Source organism: Penicillium griseofulvum (assembly GCF_001561935.1).
Source record: "Penicillium griseofulvum strain PG3 chromosome Unknown contig_95, whole genome shotgun sequence".
NCBI classification, from domain to species: Eukaryota; Fungi; Ascomycota; class Eurotiomycetes; order Eurotiales; family Aspergillaceae; genus Penicillium; species Penicillium griseofulvum.
The window spans coordinates 2186677-2202617 of NW_024467454.1; the positions used below are offsets into that span (position 1 = coordinate 2186677).

Below are 15941 nucleotides of genomic sequence, written 5' to 3' on the forward strand. Positions count from 1 at the left end.
CAATTACTCGATTGGGAAATATCTCCCCTTTGTGTCCATTCTCGAGGCATATTTGAAATCCCGGAGAAGCTCTGTGTTCTTGCAGATCATCGCCAAGGAGAGGGGAAGAGAACAATGGCGAGGAGAAGAGACGAAAATCCTCACTTGGCGTGCGATACTGATGGAAGAATTCAGCCGCAGAGAGCTAGTATTATTGAATTTCCGTTTTATTGAAGTTATAAATTCTATGGCAGATAAATTACAAAAATTACTAGTTATCAGATCGTCCTGCCAAGGTTGAGGGGGTTGTCGGACGGGAGATATGGCCTTACTAGGCTCTAGCGGTAAAATACGCTGCATTGTTTGAACAGGGGTAAGTTGCTGCGCATATACCCTACTAGTATGATGTAGGCAACCGAATTTGATATTATTTCAGAAACAGAAAGGATCCGCCAGGTCGCATTCGGAAATTATATGGAAGTTTCCTTAGGGAGTTGGAGACGGCAATTTTGGAGCTTTCTTGCAGTTCAACATCACATCTTTTGTGCTAGTATTATACCCATTCGACTTGGAAAGAAGCTATAATATTTACATTCGACCATGTGGACTGTCTCTGCAGTGACAGCTTTGCTGTTGGCTTCAACTGTTCAGACTGCATCTCTGTTCCGTTCATCCCGTGATAGCAACCATCATGTCAACCGTGCTGTCAAGCAAGAGGTCTCCGACAAATGCAAGTTTTCAGTCAAGACCAATACTTGGTCAACTTGTGGGAAACTAATTGATCACTACAATGTCACGCTGCCGGATTTCTACTACATGAACCCGGATGTCGAGGCAGATTGCTCTCAATTCCACCCTGGCAAAACGTACTGCTTGCGCTTCAGTAAGACTATCCGCTCATCTTTTTAAAAAAGCCGGTTAACAAAAAGTCTAGTGTCCAGCTATCCCATCTCAAAGGACGGAAAGTGCGGCCGTGGCATGAATGTTACCTGCGTGCAATCCAAATTTGGCGATTGTTGTGGACGAGATGGCAAGTGAGTTTATTCCCTGGGATATATTGTTTCCTACACTAACTAACACCTGCTGAGTAGATGTGGTTCTGATGAGTGGGTATACCTCTACCACTCGGACTCTCCTAAGCTAATAGTGCTCTTTTAGCAAACACTGCGCTATCGGGTATTGCCAGGGTGGATATTGTCCAGGCCTGGGATACAGCACGGATGGCAAATGTGGAAAACAAAATCTTGGCCTTTATTGTGGTGGAGAGTTTGGAGACTGCTGTTCTAATGATGGGAAGTGAGTGCAATTCAAATCCTATAAATTAAGGCAAACGATTCAAGCTGACTGAATGCTACTAGGTGTGGAAGCACAAACGCCGAGTGCGGTGCTGGAAACTGCCAGTCAGGCAAATGCCAGGGAAAGTCGACTTCTTCAAGTACCGGATCATCGGTTCCTACCACTTCCAGTACACCATCACCTCGACCCAGTCCTTACAGTCCGAGTCCCGATGGCACCTGTGGTTATCAGAACAAGTACGTCTGTAATGGAACCGATATCTATTACGGATATTGTTGCTCCGCCGCCGGGTATTGCGGCACAGATCAATGGCACTGCGACAATCTACAGGGATGGTAAGTTCATATGACCCCTCCATGCACTTCACAGCCCCATCCTAATACAAAATACAGTCAATCAAAGTTTGGATTTTGTGATGAAACCGTTGTGGAGACAAAGACCGTTTCAGCAATACCCACGCCAAGTGCTAAGTAGAGGTAAGTTTCGGGTAGAACTGGGTAAAGAGTTTGTGTCTGGAATACAAAAACTTTAAGCCGATCGAGATTTCCACGTAGAGTACAGAGTACAGAGTAGAAACCTGGTACAATGTGGTATGTGATTCCACAGCTGCCAAGAGAAGATCCCCACTTGTGCAGAGGGGGTGCATTAAAATTTATATAGTAAGTTCAGCCCAAGGCTTGAATCAATAGAATTAAAGTACCTGGATAAAATGTGGAGCAAAGCCAACGGAAGTGGCAGACTCCATGCAGGTGCCATGCAGGTGCCATGCAGGTGCCATGTAGGTTCTCGTATAGCGATGACCAATTAAATTCTAGCATAACCCCCCCCTTCCACGTTCCGAGCCGCATTCTTTTTCGTTTATGTAGTATATCATCTAAAACTATCCATGGCCCCCTTGCCAAGACATTTGCGCCCCAATGTTGATCACAGAATTGGGTCAGGAGCTCATACCGAAACCTCGCGAGCGATAATGTGATATGCAGATTCTTGCAGCAAGATGCAGACGGCTGGGCCGTAGTTTTGACTCTTTGTATGGTTTGTAATTCGGAAATATACAGTCCAAGTATACAGAACAATACGAGTATTGATAAACATTACCTAGTACAGCTATATACAAGAAAGAAAGAATGATAGAAGTTCACGTCGAGGGAATCCGCTGGAGGCCTAAAAATTCCGACCGTTTTATGCCGTCCGAAGGTGTCCAATTCTTCATATACTAGAAATCACTGGAACAAGTGGTTCAGCGACACCATATTGAGTCATGTATATACTCCGGATTATTGCTCTTGGCCTTCTGTGGCATCAGGCTGCGTGTCAGTTCCCAGGTCCACGGCAAACATCCAAGGATAGCAACGGGAATGATATCTGGGTTGCGCAAGGGACCAAGAGTACACAGGCTTTTACATATAAGGGTATGTACACGGAACAAATTCGAGGGTTGATATATCCCATTCTAACTATTGAAACCCTTATAGTCCAGGACCTTGGTAAAGATCGTCCAACTCTCAAATACAACTGCGCTCAAGCTCCCGGTATCTGCCAGACAGTCAAGGCATATTGGAAGAATGGACAGACCTCGGGCACATTTCACAATGACAAGGATTATCGACTTGGATCGAAAAGGAACAAGAAAGGAGTTCGGAAGTCGAAGCGTCGCGAAGAAAACTGTCCTACTGGTGATAAGGGCTGGAAATCTACACACACTTGCCCTGAGCCCAATCAACCCAAGTTCCAAGGCGAGGGGAGGAGCGGTTGGATGAAAGCGGAACTATACAAGGGACCTTGGGGGGATGGCAATGAGGTGAAATACCAACTTGCTGAAAAATCAGGCCAAGTCAAGCGCATGCCTGATGGTACTACCAGAGAGCGATGGGTGCAGCTAGGCGTTTCTCTAACTTGTGACGAGTGGCCAGCTGCTAGTTGGATTGAGGGCGGAGAAGGTGGTGTAACAAGCTGTACGTTGACTTGAATGATATACGTCTTGAATCATGGATAACCTAACAGATATCCAGGTGTTCCTCAACAACAGTCCTGTCAAACCGCTGGAAACCCGAAGGTTCCTGGCTTTGCAACTGAGCAGAACTGGCAGGGATTCTCTCATAATGCTCTCGCAACTTGGTTCAATGCTAAGACTCCTAAGGCCAACCAGAATGGACATGAAGTTGACTGGACAATTTTCAAATTTGATTTTGAGATAGTGGATGATGCAAAAATTGACTACGCCGCTTGGGTTGAGGTAGGAGGTAAGAAGCGTTACTGCTACGGGCCTAAGACAGTCAATTCCGCAGATTGCAAGCCAGAATGGTGATGATGCATTGCTAAAGGACGTTATCTATGAAGAACCTCAAATATTTGAAGTAAAGCTTTGCTGTCAACTTCCAGATGTATTCCGAGATTTATTTTATATTCAGATATCGCACGCATGAAATAGTGACCACACCAGTATATGCAGTAACTTCCACTAAGGGTCTCCAGGCCGAGTAAATGAGAAAAATAAAAGCTGCAGCTGAGCGCAATAGAGCCTCCATCACAGAAGTCCCGAGGATTTCCCAGTTGCGTATAAGTCCAAAGAATATGTTTTACCCCAAGAAGCTCGACACCGATTGGGCAATATCTAGAATGCAACGCTGGCTCATATGGCCCCAATCCGTATGAAATTGTAATACAGACAATACTTGCTAGTGGAGCGGCTGGTAAAATGACGGTTTGATTATTTTATTTACAGATATCAAACTATAAGCCCAGTTTGGGTAAATATCTCATGTTCCCCGAAGAATTGAGTATACTACGAGACAACCCATGTGAACTAGCGAAGGAGCATATCAGGACTCCAAATAATCATTGATTATTTCCTTTATCTGCTATTGATACCCTACCCCCCATAGTGTCCGAATTGGCACATTATTTCTTCCTATTTTTATTTCATCCACTATGAAGCCACCGAAAGAGCTTCTAATAGCTTGCTTAGAGGTTTCAGCTTTGGCCCAGATTGTTGAAGCTCAATCTCCTCACAGCCTTCATGCTCGGGCAGAGTGTAAGACCATCGAAGCTCAGTTAGGGAACGGCTGCCCGGAGTTGGCCGATCGATGCAAAATATCGGGGGCAGACCTCGAAAAATATAACCCTGCCAAAGACTTCTGCGGTACCATTAAGGAGGGCCAGATTATTTGTTGCACCGCTGGCGATTTGCCGGATCTCACGCCTAAGCCCGGCGAGGATGGCAGCTGCTATGCCTACACCACAAAAAAGGATGACAACTGTGCAGCAATCGCCGCGAAGAACCAAATCACAAAGAAAGATATCGAAAGTTTCAACAAACATACCTGGGGCTGGTCAGGGTGTGATAGTCTCAAGAAGAAGCAGAGGATTTGTCTTAGCAAAGGCGACCCTCCAATGCCTGCCGCCCTAGACAATGCCATTTGTGGGCCCCAGGTCAATGGTACAAAGAGACCTACCAACGGTACGGACATTGCTGATTTGAATCCATGTCCACTGAATGTTTGCTGCAATATTTGGGGCCAATGCGGTATCACAAAGGACTTTTGCGTGAAGAATCTCGCGGAGACGGGAGCTCCAGGCACGAGCAAGACTCAAAACGGCTGTGTCGCCAGCTGTGGACTTGATGTTGTGAACAACGACGACCCTCCTGCGAAATGGGCTCATGTAGCCTATTATGAAGCGTTTAATAAGGACCGCCCGTGTCTTCACATGGACGTGACTGATATCGACACGACTAAGTTCACGCATATCCACTTTGCCTTTGCCAATATCACGGAGGACTTCCAGGTCGATGTCAGTGATAGCAAAGAGCAATTTGACAAGATGAAGGGCATGTCTGGCATCAGACGTATTGTCTCCTTTGGAGGCTGGGCCTTTTCTACTGCGGCTCCAACCTACACGATCTTCCGCGATGGAGTCACCGAGGAGCAACGGGAAGAGTTTGCCAATGCCGTTGTTGCATTCGTCAAAGACAACAAACTAGATGGTGTGGATTTTGACTGGGAATATCCTGCTGCTCCTGATATTCCTGGGGTCCCCGCTGGTGATAAAAAAGATGGTCAACGCTATCTGGAGTTTTTAAAGGTTGTCAAGTCTCGTCTGCCGAATCAAAGTGTCTCCATCGCGGCCCCAGCCTCTTACTGGTATCTCCGCGGGTATCCTATTAAGGAAATCAGTGAAGTTGTTGACTATATCATCTATATGACATACGATCTGCACGGACAATGGGACTATGGAAAGGAGTGGACGACGCCTGGTTGCACTGAGGGAAACTGCTTGAGATCTCATGTCAATCTCACGGAGACAACTGAATCCCTGGCTATGATCACCAAAGCGGGCGTTTCCTCCAAGAAAATCTTTGCAGGTATTGCTAGCTACGGTCGAAGCTTCCATATGTCTGATGCTGGGTGCACTGGCCCTGATTGCCATTATACGGGCACTGGGGAGGTATCAGATGCCGCCAAAGGCGAATGTACCGATACTGGTGGATATATTGCCTCTGCTGAAATTCGAGACATCATCCGTCAAGGACAGCTGAGCAAGCGCAAGGTTGATACATGGCATGATAAAGCGTCCAACTCGGATATTGTTGTCTACGATGATGTTGAATGGATTGCCTGGCTTGCTGACAAGACCAAGGCCAGTCGGATTGAATACTATAAGAAGCTAAACCTCGGAGGTGTCTCGGATTGGGCCGTTGATCTGGACGGTGGTGGTGGTCTGATCCAATACAAATCGCCAGATAATGCCACAGTGATCCCATTCCCCGCCACGACCCCAGCTCCAACCGAGACGTTCACCATTGGAGGTCCTGTTGTCTCGCAAATCCAAAGTCTTAAAAATAATGGCGATCAGAACCAGCCTAAGGGTCCTGGTGCTGAAGAGTGCGAAACCTGTGACCTGGCTCGAGTGATCACTTCGACCTGTTGTGGTATCCGTGGCGGCGTTCAGAATCCCCTCGAGATCTCACCCAACATACCTTTGCCTCGTGGCCTCATTCTACCCACGGGATTCCGCCCTAACCAACAAATTGTTGATGCGACCAGTGCTACTTGGGGCGCTGGTAGTACGTTACCTTGGGAGATTGTCATTCCCATGGGCTACGAATTCCCATTCCCATTCGAGATTCCCCCAGGCTTGGGACTAAGTGATACCTCATCTGGCATCTATGCCGACAATGACGATGACCGCACTAATGGTGTGCTTTACATCGACGATGACTTCTGGGATGGTCCTCATACCGTCTCTTGCTCATATCCCTGCACTCTTCTTTTCCCGCCTATCACGACTACAACTACCTGGACACCTTCTACATTCGTGACAACGTCAGGCTCTGAGTCAGCGACTATCACCCCACCTGTTCAGACCACCGAGAAGATTCGTATTTACAAGCACACCGTGACTAGCGATAAGAATTCTGAACCAACGAAAATCATTGGACCTGTGCCTGCACCAGACCCTCTCTGCGTCGAAATCACGGTCCCTGTCCTAGGCACCATCCGATTTGGCCTCTGCCCGCCACAGATAAAGCCTTATCCTCCCAGTATTCCCAAGGTGACGGTGAAGCCCGTGCCGCCAGGTAAGAAGCCGGGCCCTATAAACCCCGACAACAAGCCCTCGAAGGATCAAAAAGAGGTATGTGTCACACACTATTGATATTTCTTCCACAACTAACAATTCTCCCAGGAAGAGGAGGAAGAAGATGAAGATCGCGACGAGGAAGAGGGCGCCACTTGCATCCTGCTTCCTCCCACAGAGGGTGGTGATATTCAAGGACCCGGCTCTGGACTTATCAATGATGAGCCTGATATCCCCTCCTACGGAGACACCGATGACGGCCAAGACAACCGCCCCACCAACGCAGGTACTGGCTCCCCAACCACCGGCACTGTCAGCTACACCATTACAAACAAACCCATCGTGCCAACAGTCACGGAAACAGTGGTGATTACAGTACCCGCGCCAGCACCCACACCCCCAGTAGACGAGCCAGAACCGGAACCGGAACCACCTAACCCCAACCCCGACACAGAGGAGAAAACTTGTTACGGCTACCCGAACCGTGAAGTCTACGGTGGCACTGTTCAGGACGCTTTGGATGGGTTCTGTGAATGGGCCGATGGCAAAAAGATCTCTGAGAACGACTTTCTACAAGTCAAGGCGCCAGGAGATGTGCTCTCCAATGTCATTGTTGGCGTGGCCGGTAAAAACAATTGTAAGTTTACCATTGAGGAAAAGGATTGCAAGAGAATCTTGAATAAGGTTGTCGGATGCAAGGCCTATAGTGCCAGTCTACTTCGTATCGGTGGCGAGGTGGAGAGCAACTGTGCTGTGTGGACTCTGGATCCCATTGAGAATTTGATGGGTGATTGTATGGATATTCCGGTCTTGAAGCAGTGGTGCCAGTTAGTGCAATTCTTTGCTGGTGGTTGATATAGGGTGATTACAGTCGATATATTTATTTGATGTCACGTATACAATTCAGCTGATAATTTGTATATCTCTTGATCTCTTGCAGGTGTTGCATTGGTCTTACAAATAACGAAGAACATAAATTTATTCGTAAAAATTGGGTCTCATCTGGAGATATAGTAGAATGCCAAACATATAGAAAATATAACAGATGTATCTGGAATGAAAGAATTGCCGAAATGGGCGAAACACTTAGAAAGCAGCCAACACAACCTGGAAGGCGCTCCCAATCCACGACCTATCTAGACGGGCAGCTGCACCAGACGAGGTGGTCGCCACAACGCCTCCATTCGGAGTCGAGGTTGTATTTGCAGCTTTGCCAACCTCGGTTGCTTCAGCGGTGGTTGACGCAGGGGTCGCCGAATCCGTGACCGTTTTCACCTCGGTTTCCGGGCGCACACCAGTGTTTGTGGCGGTGATACTCACGACTAGAGCTCGAATCTCGGTTAACGAGCTTTCGGGTATGTGTGACACCGTAGTCGACCCTGAGTCTGCTTCTGACATGTAAACTGTGCAGTCCATGGACGAAGGTGCAAAAACATGGCATCCTTGTGACATATAACTTAATGGATAAGGGCTGTTAGCATTTTATTTTATAAGAGTTTCCTGCCAAAAGAAAGGGAGAAACATACTCTCCACCAGGGTACACCCATGTCTGGTAGAACGTAGATGCGCCACTGACGATAATACCTGGGATTTCATCAATCACATATGAGGTGAGGGATCCCGTCTACAGGATGTGTTAGAATGTGTTAGAAAGTGTCAAGAAGGAAATATATAAAAGTAAAGATACATACAGATCCAATCACCTGTCCAGCGACAGTACTGTCTACATCTCCTACACCAATTTGAATGGTAACAACGTTAGCAGTTGCTGGTACTATGACCGATAGAGCAAGGAACAGGTTAAACATAATGGAGACAATTAAAAGGAGACAAAAGGGGAACCGCCCCATCTTATGCAATTTTGTAACGGTCAAAGCAGAACGCTAACGGCATGGCAGTCAATTAGGAATTTCTTATACCATACGAAACCCTGCAATGTTGGCAGAAATTAAATTAAAAAAATACGTATTTTATAACTAGGCCATAACAAGGTAATATAAGCCACATGCACTGCCCCTGACGGGAGGCGTCTGGGCGCCGACAAGCATTAGTACTGCGGGGGCGGGGGTGGGGGTGGACGGGTCTAATGCAAAATGTACCTTTTCTATATGATACACATGTAACAGGTACTTCATCAATTTTACCCAATAAATTTCTAGTAGGGGTTCAGTTTAGAAGAAGGCTTTAGAGATAAAAGCTATGCTGTTGAAGTTAAGTAGACTAAGTACTGAATATCACTTCACCTTCCCGTAGTTAAGTGAGGTGGCCGAAAATAACTAAAGTACCTTTTGTATGTGTGTCCTATAGAAAATATACAGTCGAGTATATCACAGCCTTGTACTTCCACTTCGGACATATGGTCACTCCGCCGGCGAAGGTCATCAACCCTAAAAAACATACAACAGCATGTCTAAGGTAATGCTCACCTAGCGCCCACGGTTCGGCCATTGGCGGCGCGTCGCTCTATTCAGGGCACCTAGGGCAGATATTTGCCCAACTGAGTATCGTTGTGTAGGCCTATGGCTGGAATAGATGGGCTTGAGCCTAAGTGCGGGACAGCACAGAGAATGTGAGATTGCGGATTAATGATAAGAAAGTCGGTGTTCCCAACGCGATCCAAGCTCTTCACCATCAGACCAAGTGCGTAGCTTCGGAAAAGAAGTCATTAAAACCCGAAGTAACGGTCGAATCGTCATTAAGCTACCGGCAGCTATGCCTAGACTAGCTTCCACGTTCGACCATATTGAGATCTGTGTTGTTGCGTCTGCGAAAACAAAATATTAGAAGGAAGACGAAATTGAGCGATGAAATCAACCCACAAAGGAAGTCTGGTTTGCCCGCGTAATGCAGAAATGGCATGCGGATTATGACGGCCATACTAGCTCTATCCATTATCAGCATAAGCTCCGAAACAGGAGAGCAAGTGGAGTGAGTATACGAACATGCAAGCAAGTCCCAAAATTGCCGACACAACGATTTTCGTTCCACGATTCATTTGAAGTCTCCAAATCATAAAAGCAGGCAGAAAGCCAAGGGTGAAATCGCACGCTGCCGCCACTCCGCTGTACATATAGATGATGCCAAAAAGAATGTCCATGTCAAGACATCGGCCTTCCATTGATGTCTTATTCCAATAGTATGCAACTGGCCGACATTGGAGGATTGTGAAGAGAAGTAAAACGATCCCTACCGCCGTCGAAACCACCATGATACCGTAAAGGATCCACAAATGGATGCGATCGACCGTAAGACGAAGCAGGGTGGTGGCAATAGATAGTCTTGCAATAGTGCAAGTAAATGTGTAAAATATCTGTCCTAGCCACCAACACTATCAGTCATAGCAGTCAGTAAGCTCCGGGCTTCGAAAGATGTTTGTTATGAACACCTACCAGTAAGCCACGGCGAACATCATCTGGTCTATTCCTTAAAAACGCCGGCGCCTTTCCCATTCCGTACAAGGCGCCCACGATTCCGCATACAGCGAATGTCATATTAAAAGCCTGTATACATCTTAGTTTGGTGATTAAGTACTCGAAAGGTATTTTTTCAATAATACTTACTGCTGCTGCTACCATCAACGCATCGTCGGGTCCAAACCACTTTACAATTTTCAATCGAACAAAACAGCGGAGACAGACAGTGACTAGCGAAAACACGAAGAAAACCGCGGTGATGATAATGATGGCATTGCTGCCCCCATTTCCCATAACTTTGAGAACACGGATGTATCGAGAGCATAGACTCGTTGTCTTTAAGAATGGAGAAGCTTGGAAGCTTCATTGGATCGTTATGTAAGCAGAAAAGGAACCAGTTGACGACGTCATCATTGACTTGTGATGGAATGTTCCTCTCGCAAATCACATTGCAAGGATATCCAGCCACATGAAAGCAACCCTTTTGGCGAGCAGGAAGAATGTTTCTGCAATCACCTCAAGGACAATATACGAGAGCTAATAAGTGCAGCAATAGAGGCCTAATTTGTATGATTTCTCAACGCTCGGGGGAGGCAGGTGCTATCTCTACGCATAGCGCAGGATCGGGACGGTGGTGACAAAAATCTTTCTCTCGGTGGTCTAATTAAAAGAGATTATTAAGGACCCTAAGGCGTGGATTCTATTTTGGTTTGGTGTTATGGTCTGCATGCAATCGTCCGTGCTGACTTTTGCCTCACTTGGCAACTCGTCCTCGGCGGATTTCAGAAGTCATTGAAATTTGAGACGGCAAGGTACGATAATCAATGTCGGGATGTTGCCGACATCTAAACGGGTAAACAGCTCACATGTCTATATGTCATCTGGCAGTATTGTGGACGAGCGGTCCGAAAAGCTAGAATTCACCTTAGAAGCCCACTCAACTCTTTTCTCTTTTCTCTTTTTTTCCTCTCCTAACTTCATCAGCAGAAATATTCAGTTCATCTATTTGTTTTCTTTCAGATCAGAATGTCCACTTACAAGCCCCGCGAGTTTCTAAGTCCTGCCTCTTCGGGCCCGCCAAGCCCGTGGAAGAGGCGTCGGCTTCTGAGGGAGTCAGAGGACAATGAAGGTGAAATGAGGCTGGAGGAGTTCCTTTATCGCACAGACCCCTTTCGGAGCAACACATTCCACGGACATGACAACTCAGAAATGAAGACCGAATTTCTCACTGCAGAAGAAAATCCAACACGACATCTTCGGCCTGAGATCGACGCAATCCTCAGTCAACACCAGATACCCACAGAATCTTTCCACCACACCCTAAAAGCACGAGTTACAGGCAGCCATTTCTTTTTGCTGCGCGTTACGGTGTCAGGTGATGGGTCAACCTTCATCCGCTTAGGGCCTATCAAAGACAGCCTTGTCAAGCTGCTTCATAAGAATTCCCTTACGAATGTGCACGTCGAGGTTCTCAACGGAGACCACTTCTCTCCACCTCATCTGTATCCCATTGCCTCAACAAGTGCAGTGGTTTCCGCCTTTCACACGCTCAAGCACAGTATTGTGGAAACGATGAGTTCTGCAGTGGGGGAGAACTGGCAAATGATTTGCCCCTTCAACGTCGGTGGCCCTGACATTCGCTCGGCGCGACCTGGAATTGTGATTTTCGTCCAGCCACTACTCATGGCCAACTGGTACGAAATCCGGGCCCGGATCATCGAACACCTTTCATTGAAGGTGTCACCTCTGCTTGTTGACGTGGAGTTTCTGCCGGGAACCCTTAATCTCCTAAAACATGATCCTTCCATCTCATTCAGAGATCGGTTTGATGACAGTAATTGGGTGGCGATGGGTGATTCAATTGGAATCAGCGGTGATCAGAATACTGGAACTCTGGGCGGTTTTGTTGAACTAAGATATGACGACCGGGCCCATTTTGGGTTTCTAACTAACTACCATGTTGTGAGACCAACAGCACACACTCCCTTCCGTGATGAGGTTGATCGCACTGGAATTTCCACTAATTTCCCCCCTGACGACCAAAATGCAACCATCATCGAGTCTATCGCCCAGGTGGACCGAGACCGTACACTCGCGGATATTCAGCACCACAGAGAAAGCCTCGCATCCCAGAAGGCTCGGATCGAAGAGACCATTGAGCTGCGGCTTCTCGCCGGAGAAGAACCCAGAGAAGCCTCTCGGCAGCGGCTCCAGGACCTCGACGTCGCCGACGCTAGTCTGATCCAGACACAAAATGTTGTGAAGTCTATGCCATACGTTCTCGGCAAAGTCAGATTTGCATCAGGACTATTGGTCCATGGCAAACGGTTCCTTGATTGGGCATTCGTCGAGCTTACAACCGAAGCCCAGCAACGGTACTTCCGCTCGAACATAGTACCTGACATCCCGCGGAAGCAGAGGCCCACGTCGACTAATCTCCTATCTGGTGGATCTGCAACCTTTCTTCCCCGGCCTAACAGCTCTATCACGCAGTTTGGTGAACTACAGACTGATGAGTACTACTTCAAGAAAGGTCGTACCACGGAGGTGACTGGGGGCATCTGTAATGGTGCGAAAAGCGTCTGTCAGTGGAAAGGGCGACAATATGGAATCGATGGCAACCCATATCACCGAAGAATATGTTATCACGGGTGTGGATGGCGATTTCCTGGAGGATGGCGATTCTGGCAGCTTCGTGATCTCTGCCGACAGAGATGTTGCAGGAATACTATTTGCTGATGTGATCCACGAGGGAAACCGCATCGGAGTAGCTTCGAATATGCCAGATGTCGTCGAGTCGATGAAGCTCAGGCTGAATCACTCCGTTTCTCTGCATCTTCCTTGATGGTTCTTTGCTTTTTCTGTCAGAGTACTCCTTTGACAGAATTTGCTGACTTCTCGCCATGTGCCTTTAATTTTGACTATTGCAGGCCTGTATTCTTATCATCATGGCTCTGCCATCCCCTTTCCTCTGTCGTCTTTTGAAATCCATAGCTTTTTGCTTAGTCTTTTACGTAATCTACTCTATTAGTGTCAATAACTATATCCACTGTTAGCCCTTTGATATTCTCGAATGTATCATTAGACAATGGCAAATAACAAAACAAGGATCATATCAAGGACCGGTGAAGGAGCCGATGGATAGGAATCAGGGAATAAATATGCCATTCCTTCGACAGTAGCGCATATGCAATGGTGGCGCAGTTTCCCCATTACAATAGTTATATTTCTCTGGTATTATAGATATTAGCTTATAGTAGTAGATAGTATTATCCTTATCTTCTTTCTCATTTTGCATTCCGGACGTGGCACTAAAGGCATTAACTGCTGCAAAGAGCAGTGGATTTTCAATCATGAAGCTTGGGGCGTCCACTCCCATTTTATAAATTTGTTTCTTTTTTATCATTATTAGACGATGGTTATTGGCTTTATACATAAAGGCCTGGATCTCTGCATAGACAATGTCTGCACTGAAGACCATTCGGGCGTACAGTTATCCGTTGATCTGATCATAATATCGATACCGTAACAAAAACATTCAAGGTAATCATTGGTTAGAAAAGAAGACTCGTATGGGAATACGACTCGGTTAACGCCTAGTACAATGTCTTTTTAAATGTCTTTGTCGCCCTACTCGTCCAGATGGTTGGTACTTTGATGCCCATTGATGCGCATAATATTACATAGTGGTGGGTGGAGTACCTCAGTATAGATAAGAAGCTCAAATTCATGCGCTGTTACTGTATACAGTCATTGACTCTATAGAATACATGACACTATATCTTGTAAACATATGGACAAGATACATTTTTTAGTGGTGTGATAGAAATCAAGCGACTGTCTAGGCTAAAAGTATCACTTAGGTACTTAGGTATCGCATGCGAAGCCAAGCCGGAAGCACTCTCGAGGTCGGCTATCCCCTATCCCCTATCTCTTCCGCCTCTGATCCCTGTTCTGTTATGAAATTTCGAAAGGAACCCTACCCACTCAACATCAAATTAATCCGACATGCCACTATATCATCTACCAAACGAACTGATACTAATGATCGCCGAGAACTTGACGTCAAATGCGGATCTCAATAGTTTGATTCAAACCAACATCCACCTTTGCAAATTGCTTGACCCCCTCCTCTACCTTCGGGATGCCGAAACTTATCGGTCACTGGCTATATATTGTGCGGCTAAAAACGGAAACGAGAATACAGCTCGAAAATCACTACAAGCAGGAGTAAGGCTTGACTTGTGCTACTACTGGAGTAAAACGCTATTGTGCTTAGCGGCGGAAAACGGCAACGATGGGGTCGTCAAGCTATTTCTCGCTAGTGATGAGAGTGTTGACCCAAACGAGGAGGACTTGAACCAAGAAACGCCACTGCTTTGTGCGGCAAAATGGGGACACGAAGCAGTGGTCAAACAACTACTTTTAACCGGTAGAGTCGACGTCAACTTTAATCGCCGGGGATTCACACCACTTTCCTATGCGGCATGGAACGGTCACGAAGCAGTTGTAAATCTGCTTCTCGATGCCGATGGTATCAATTTGGATTTCGCTCATCCCGATGGACGAACAGCTATACACCTAGCAGCAGAGGGAGGCCATGAGTCCGTTGTCAAACTTCTGATCGCAGCAGGTGCTGATCTAGGCGGTAAAGCGCATGCTGTTACGGACATGTCAGGTACCAATCAGGCGGGCCCATCGAGTGACAATGAACTAAGTGTCAAGTGAGCAGCCAAAGGGCGGCCAGTTCCTCTTATTCGCCGTGCCAATCTATACTACAATCTTCCACTGATCGTATGATGTTTAAATTTAGAATATTAAATCACAGTAGATGTATTAGTATGTGTTTCATATTTTAAATAAGGTCCGATAAGTAGAGGACGAGATATCGCCGGAAGTGAAGGTTGATATTGACGTTTTGATGTCAGTCATATATTTAGACTTAGGTAGGAGTAACACCACTTTCTGTGAACTCTGTAATCTTCCAAAACTTCTTGATAATCGCGTTTTTTCGCGTTTTTAAATGTGATATCAAGAATTAACTTATAATAAGCTCCAAATCATTTAAATCAATAGAATATTACTTTACTATGTAGGTCTAAGGCCCAGAAACGAGGGCAAAACCAAGCGTAATTAAAAAAAATAGAAAAAGGAGGTTCAACTTGACTTGGCACCGCATGTTTGTATTGTTTGGGGCCCATTAGGCCCCTACTAAAGCCCAATGGGGTTCTACTCTAGGCTCAAGCCACATAGAAAAATGTGTTGGTCTTTAAGAGTCAATATTCATTACCCACACACGCTTAAAGATGGACAATACTGTACAATTAGGAAATTTGGAACGTAGAAAACCGAGGACCGAGAATAAATTACCACAGTTCACTGTGAACAAACAGCTTAGAAATTTTCAATCTGCAGTACATACCCCGTACATGCATATCGATCACATTTTCAGCTAAGCCACGCCGGTAAGGCGCGAATCAGCTTCATTCTGAACTGATTTTACAATATTCTGGCACGTAAATAAGCAAAACAAGAACGCGAAAATCGAGGAAAGGTGCGCGGGGGATTTGAAGAATATTCTAGCATCTTGGAGCCTTTTGAGCAGAATCGCCCGGTGGATCACCGTTAACAATGCGACCAGAGGGATAGACATCCGCGTAGACTGGACACTAGTAA

General features: G+C 46.3%; 4 protein-coding genes across 4 annotated transcripts; 3 read left to right on the plus strand and 1 right to left on the minus strand.

Annotated features, from left to right (window-relative positions):
- Positions 1–579: 579 nt before the first annotated feature.
- PGRI_062780 (Peptidoglycan-binding Lysin subgroup) lies at positions 580–7707 on the plus strand (the record flags this gene model as incomplete). The annotated part of the gene is made up of 10 exons (XM_040793992.1): positions 580–862; positions 914–1013; positions 1071–1085; positions 1127–1275; positions 1338–1610; positions 2601–2687; positions 2751–3230; positions 3288–3518; positions 4244–6909; positions 6961–7707. 10 exons carry the CDS (start codon positions 580–582, stop codon positions 7705–7707), a joined length of 5031 nt encoding a protein of 1676 aa, XP_040648847.1.
- A 231-nt stretch (positions 7708–7938) lies between these two features.
- Positions 7939–8702, minus strand: PGRI_062790 (uncharacterized protein; the record flags this gene model as incomplete). Its single annotated transcript, XM_040793993.1, has 3 exons — positions 7939–8323; positions 8379–8476; positions 8544–8702. The coding sequence occupies 3 exons, from the start codon at positions 8700–8702 to the stop codon at positions 7939–7941; spliced, it is 642 nt and encodes a 213-aa protein (XP_040648848.1).
- Positions 8703–11291: 2589 nt separating this feature from the next.
- On the plus strand, positions 11292–13110 carry PGRI_062800 (uncharacterized protein; the record flags this gene model as incomplete). Its single annotated transcript, XM_040793994.1, has 2 exons — positions 11292–12798; positions 12845–13110. The coding sequence occupies 2 exons, from the start codon at positions 11292–11294 to the stop codon at positions 13108–13110; spliced, it is 1773 nt and encodes a 590-aa protein (XP_040648849.1).
- Positions 13111–14309: 1199 nt separating this feature from the next.
- On the plus strand, positions 14310–14993 carry PGRI_062810 (ankyrin repeat domain-containing protein; the record flags this gene model as incomplete). The annotated part of the gene is made up of 1 exon (XM_040793995.1): positions 14310–14993. The coding sequence occupies one exon, from the start codon at positions 14310–14312 to the stop codon at positions 14991–14993; it is 684 nt and encodes a 227-aa protein (XP_040648850.1).
- Positions 14994–15941: the final 948 nt, after the last annotated feature.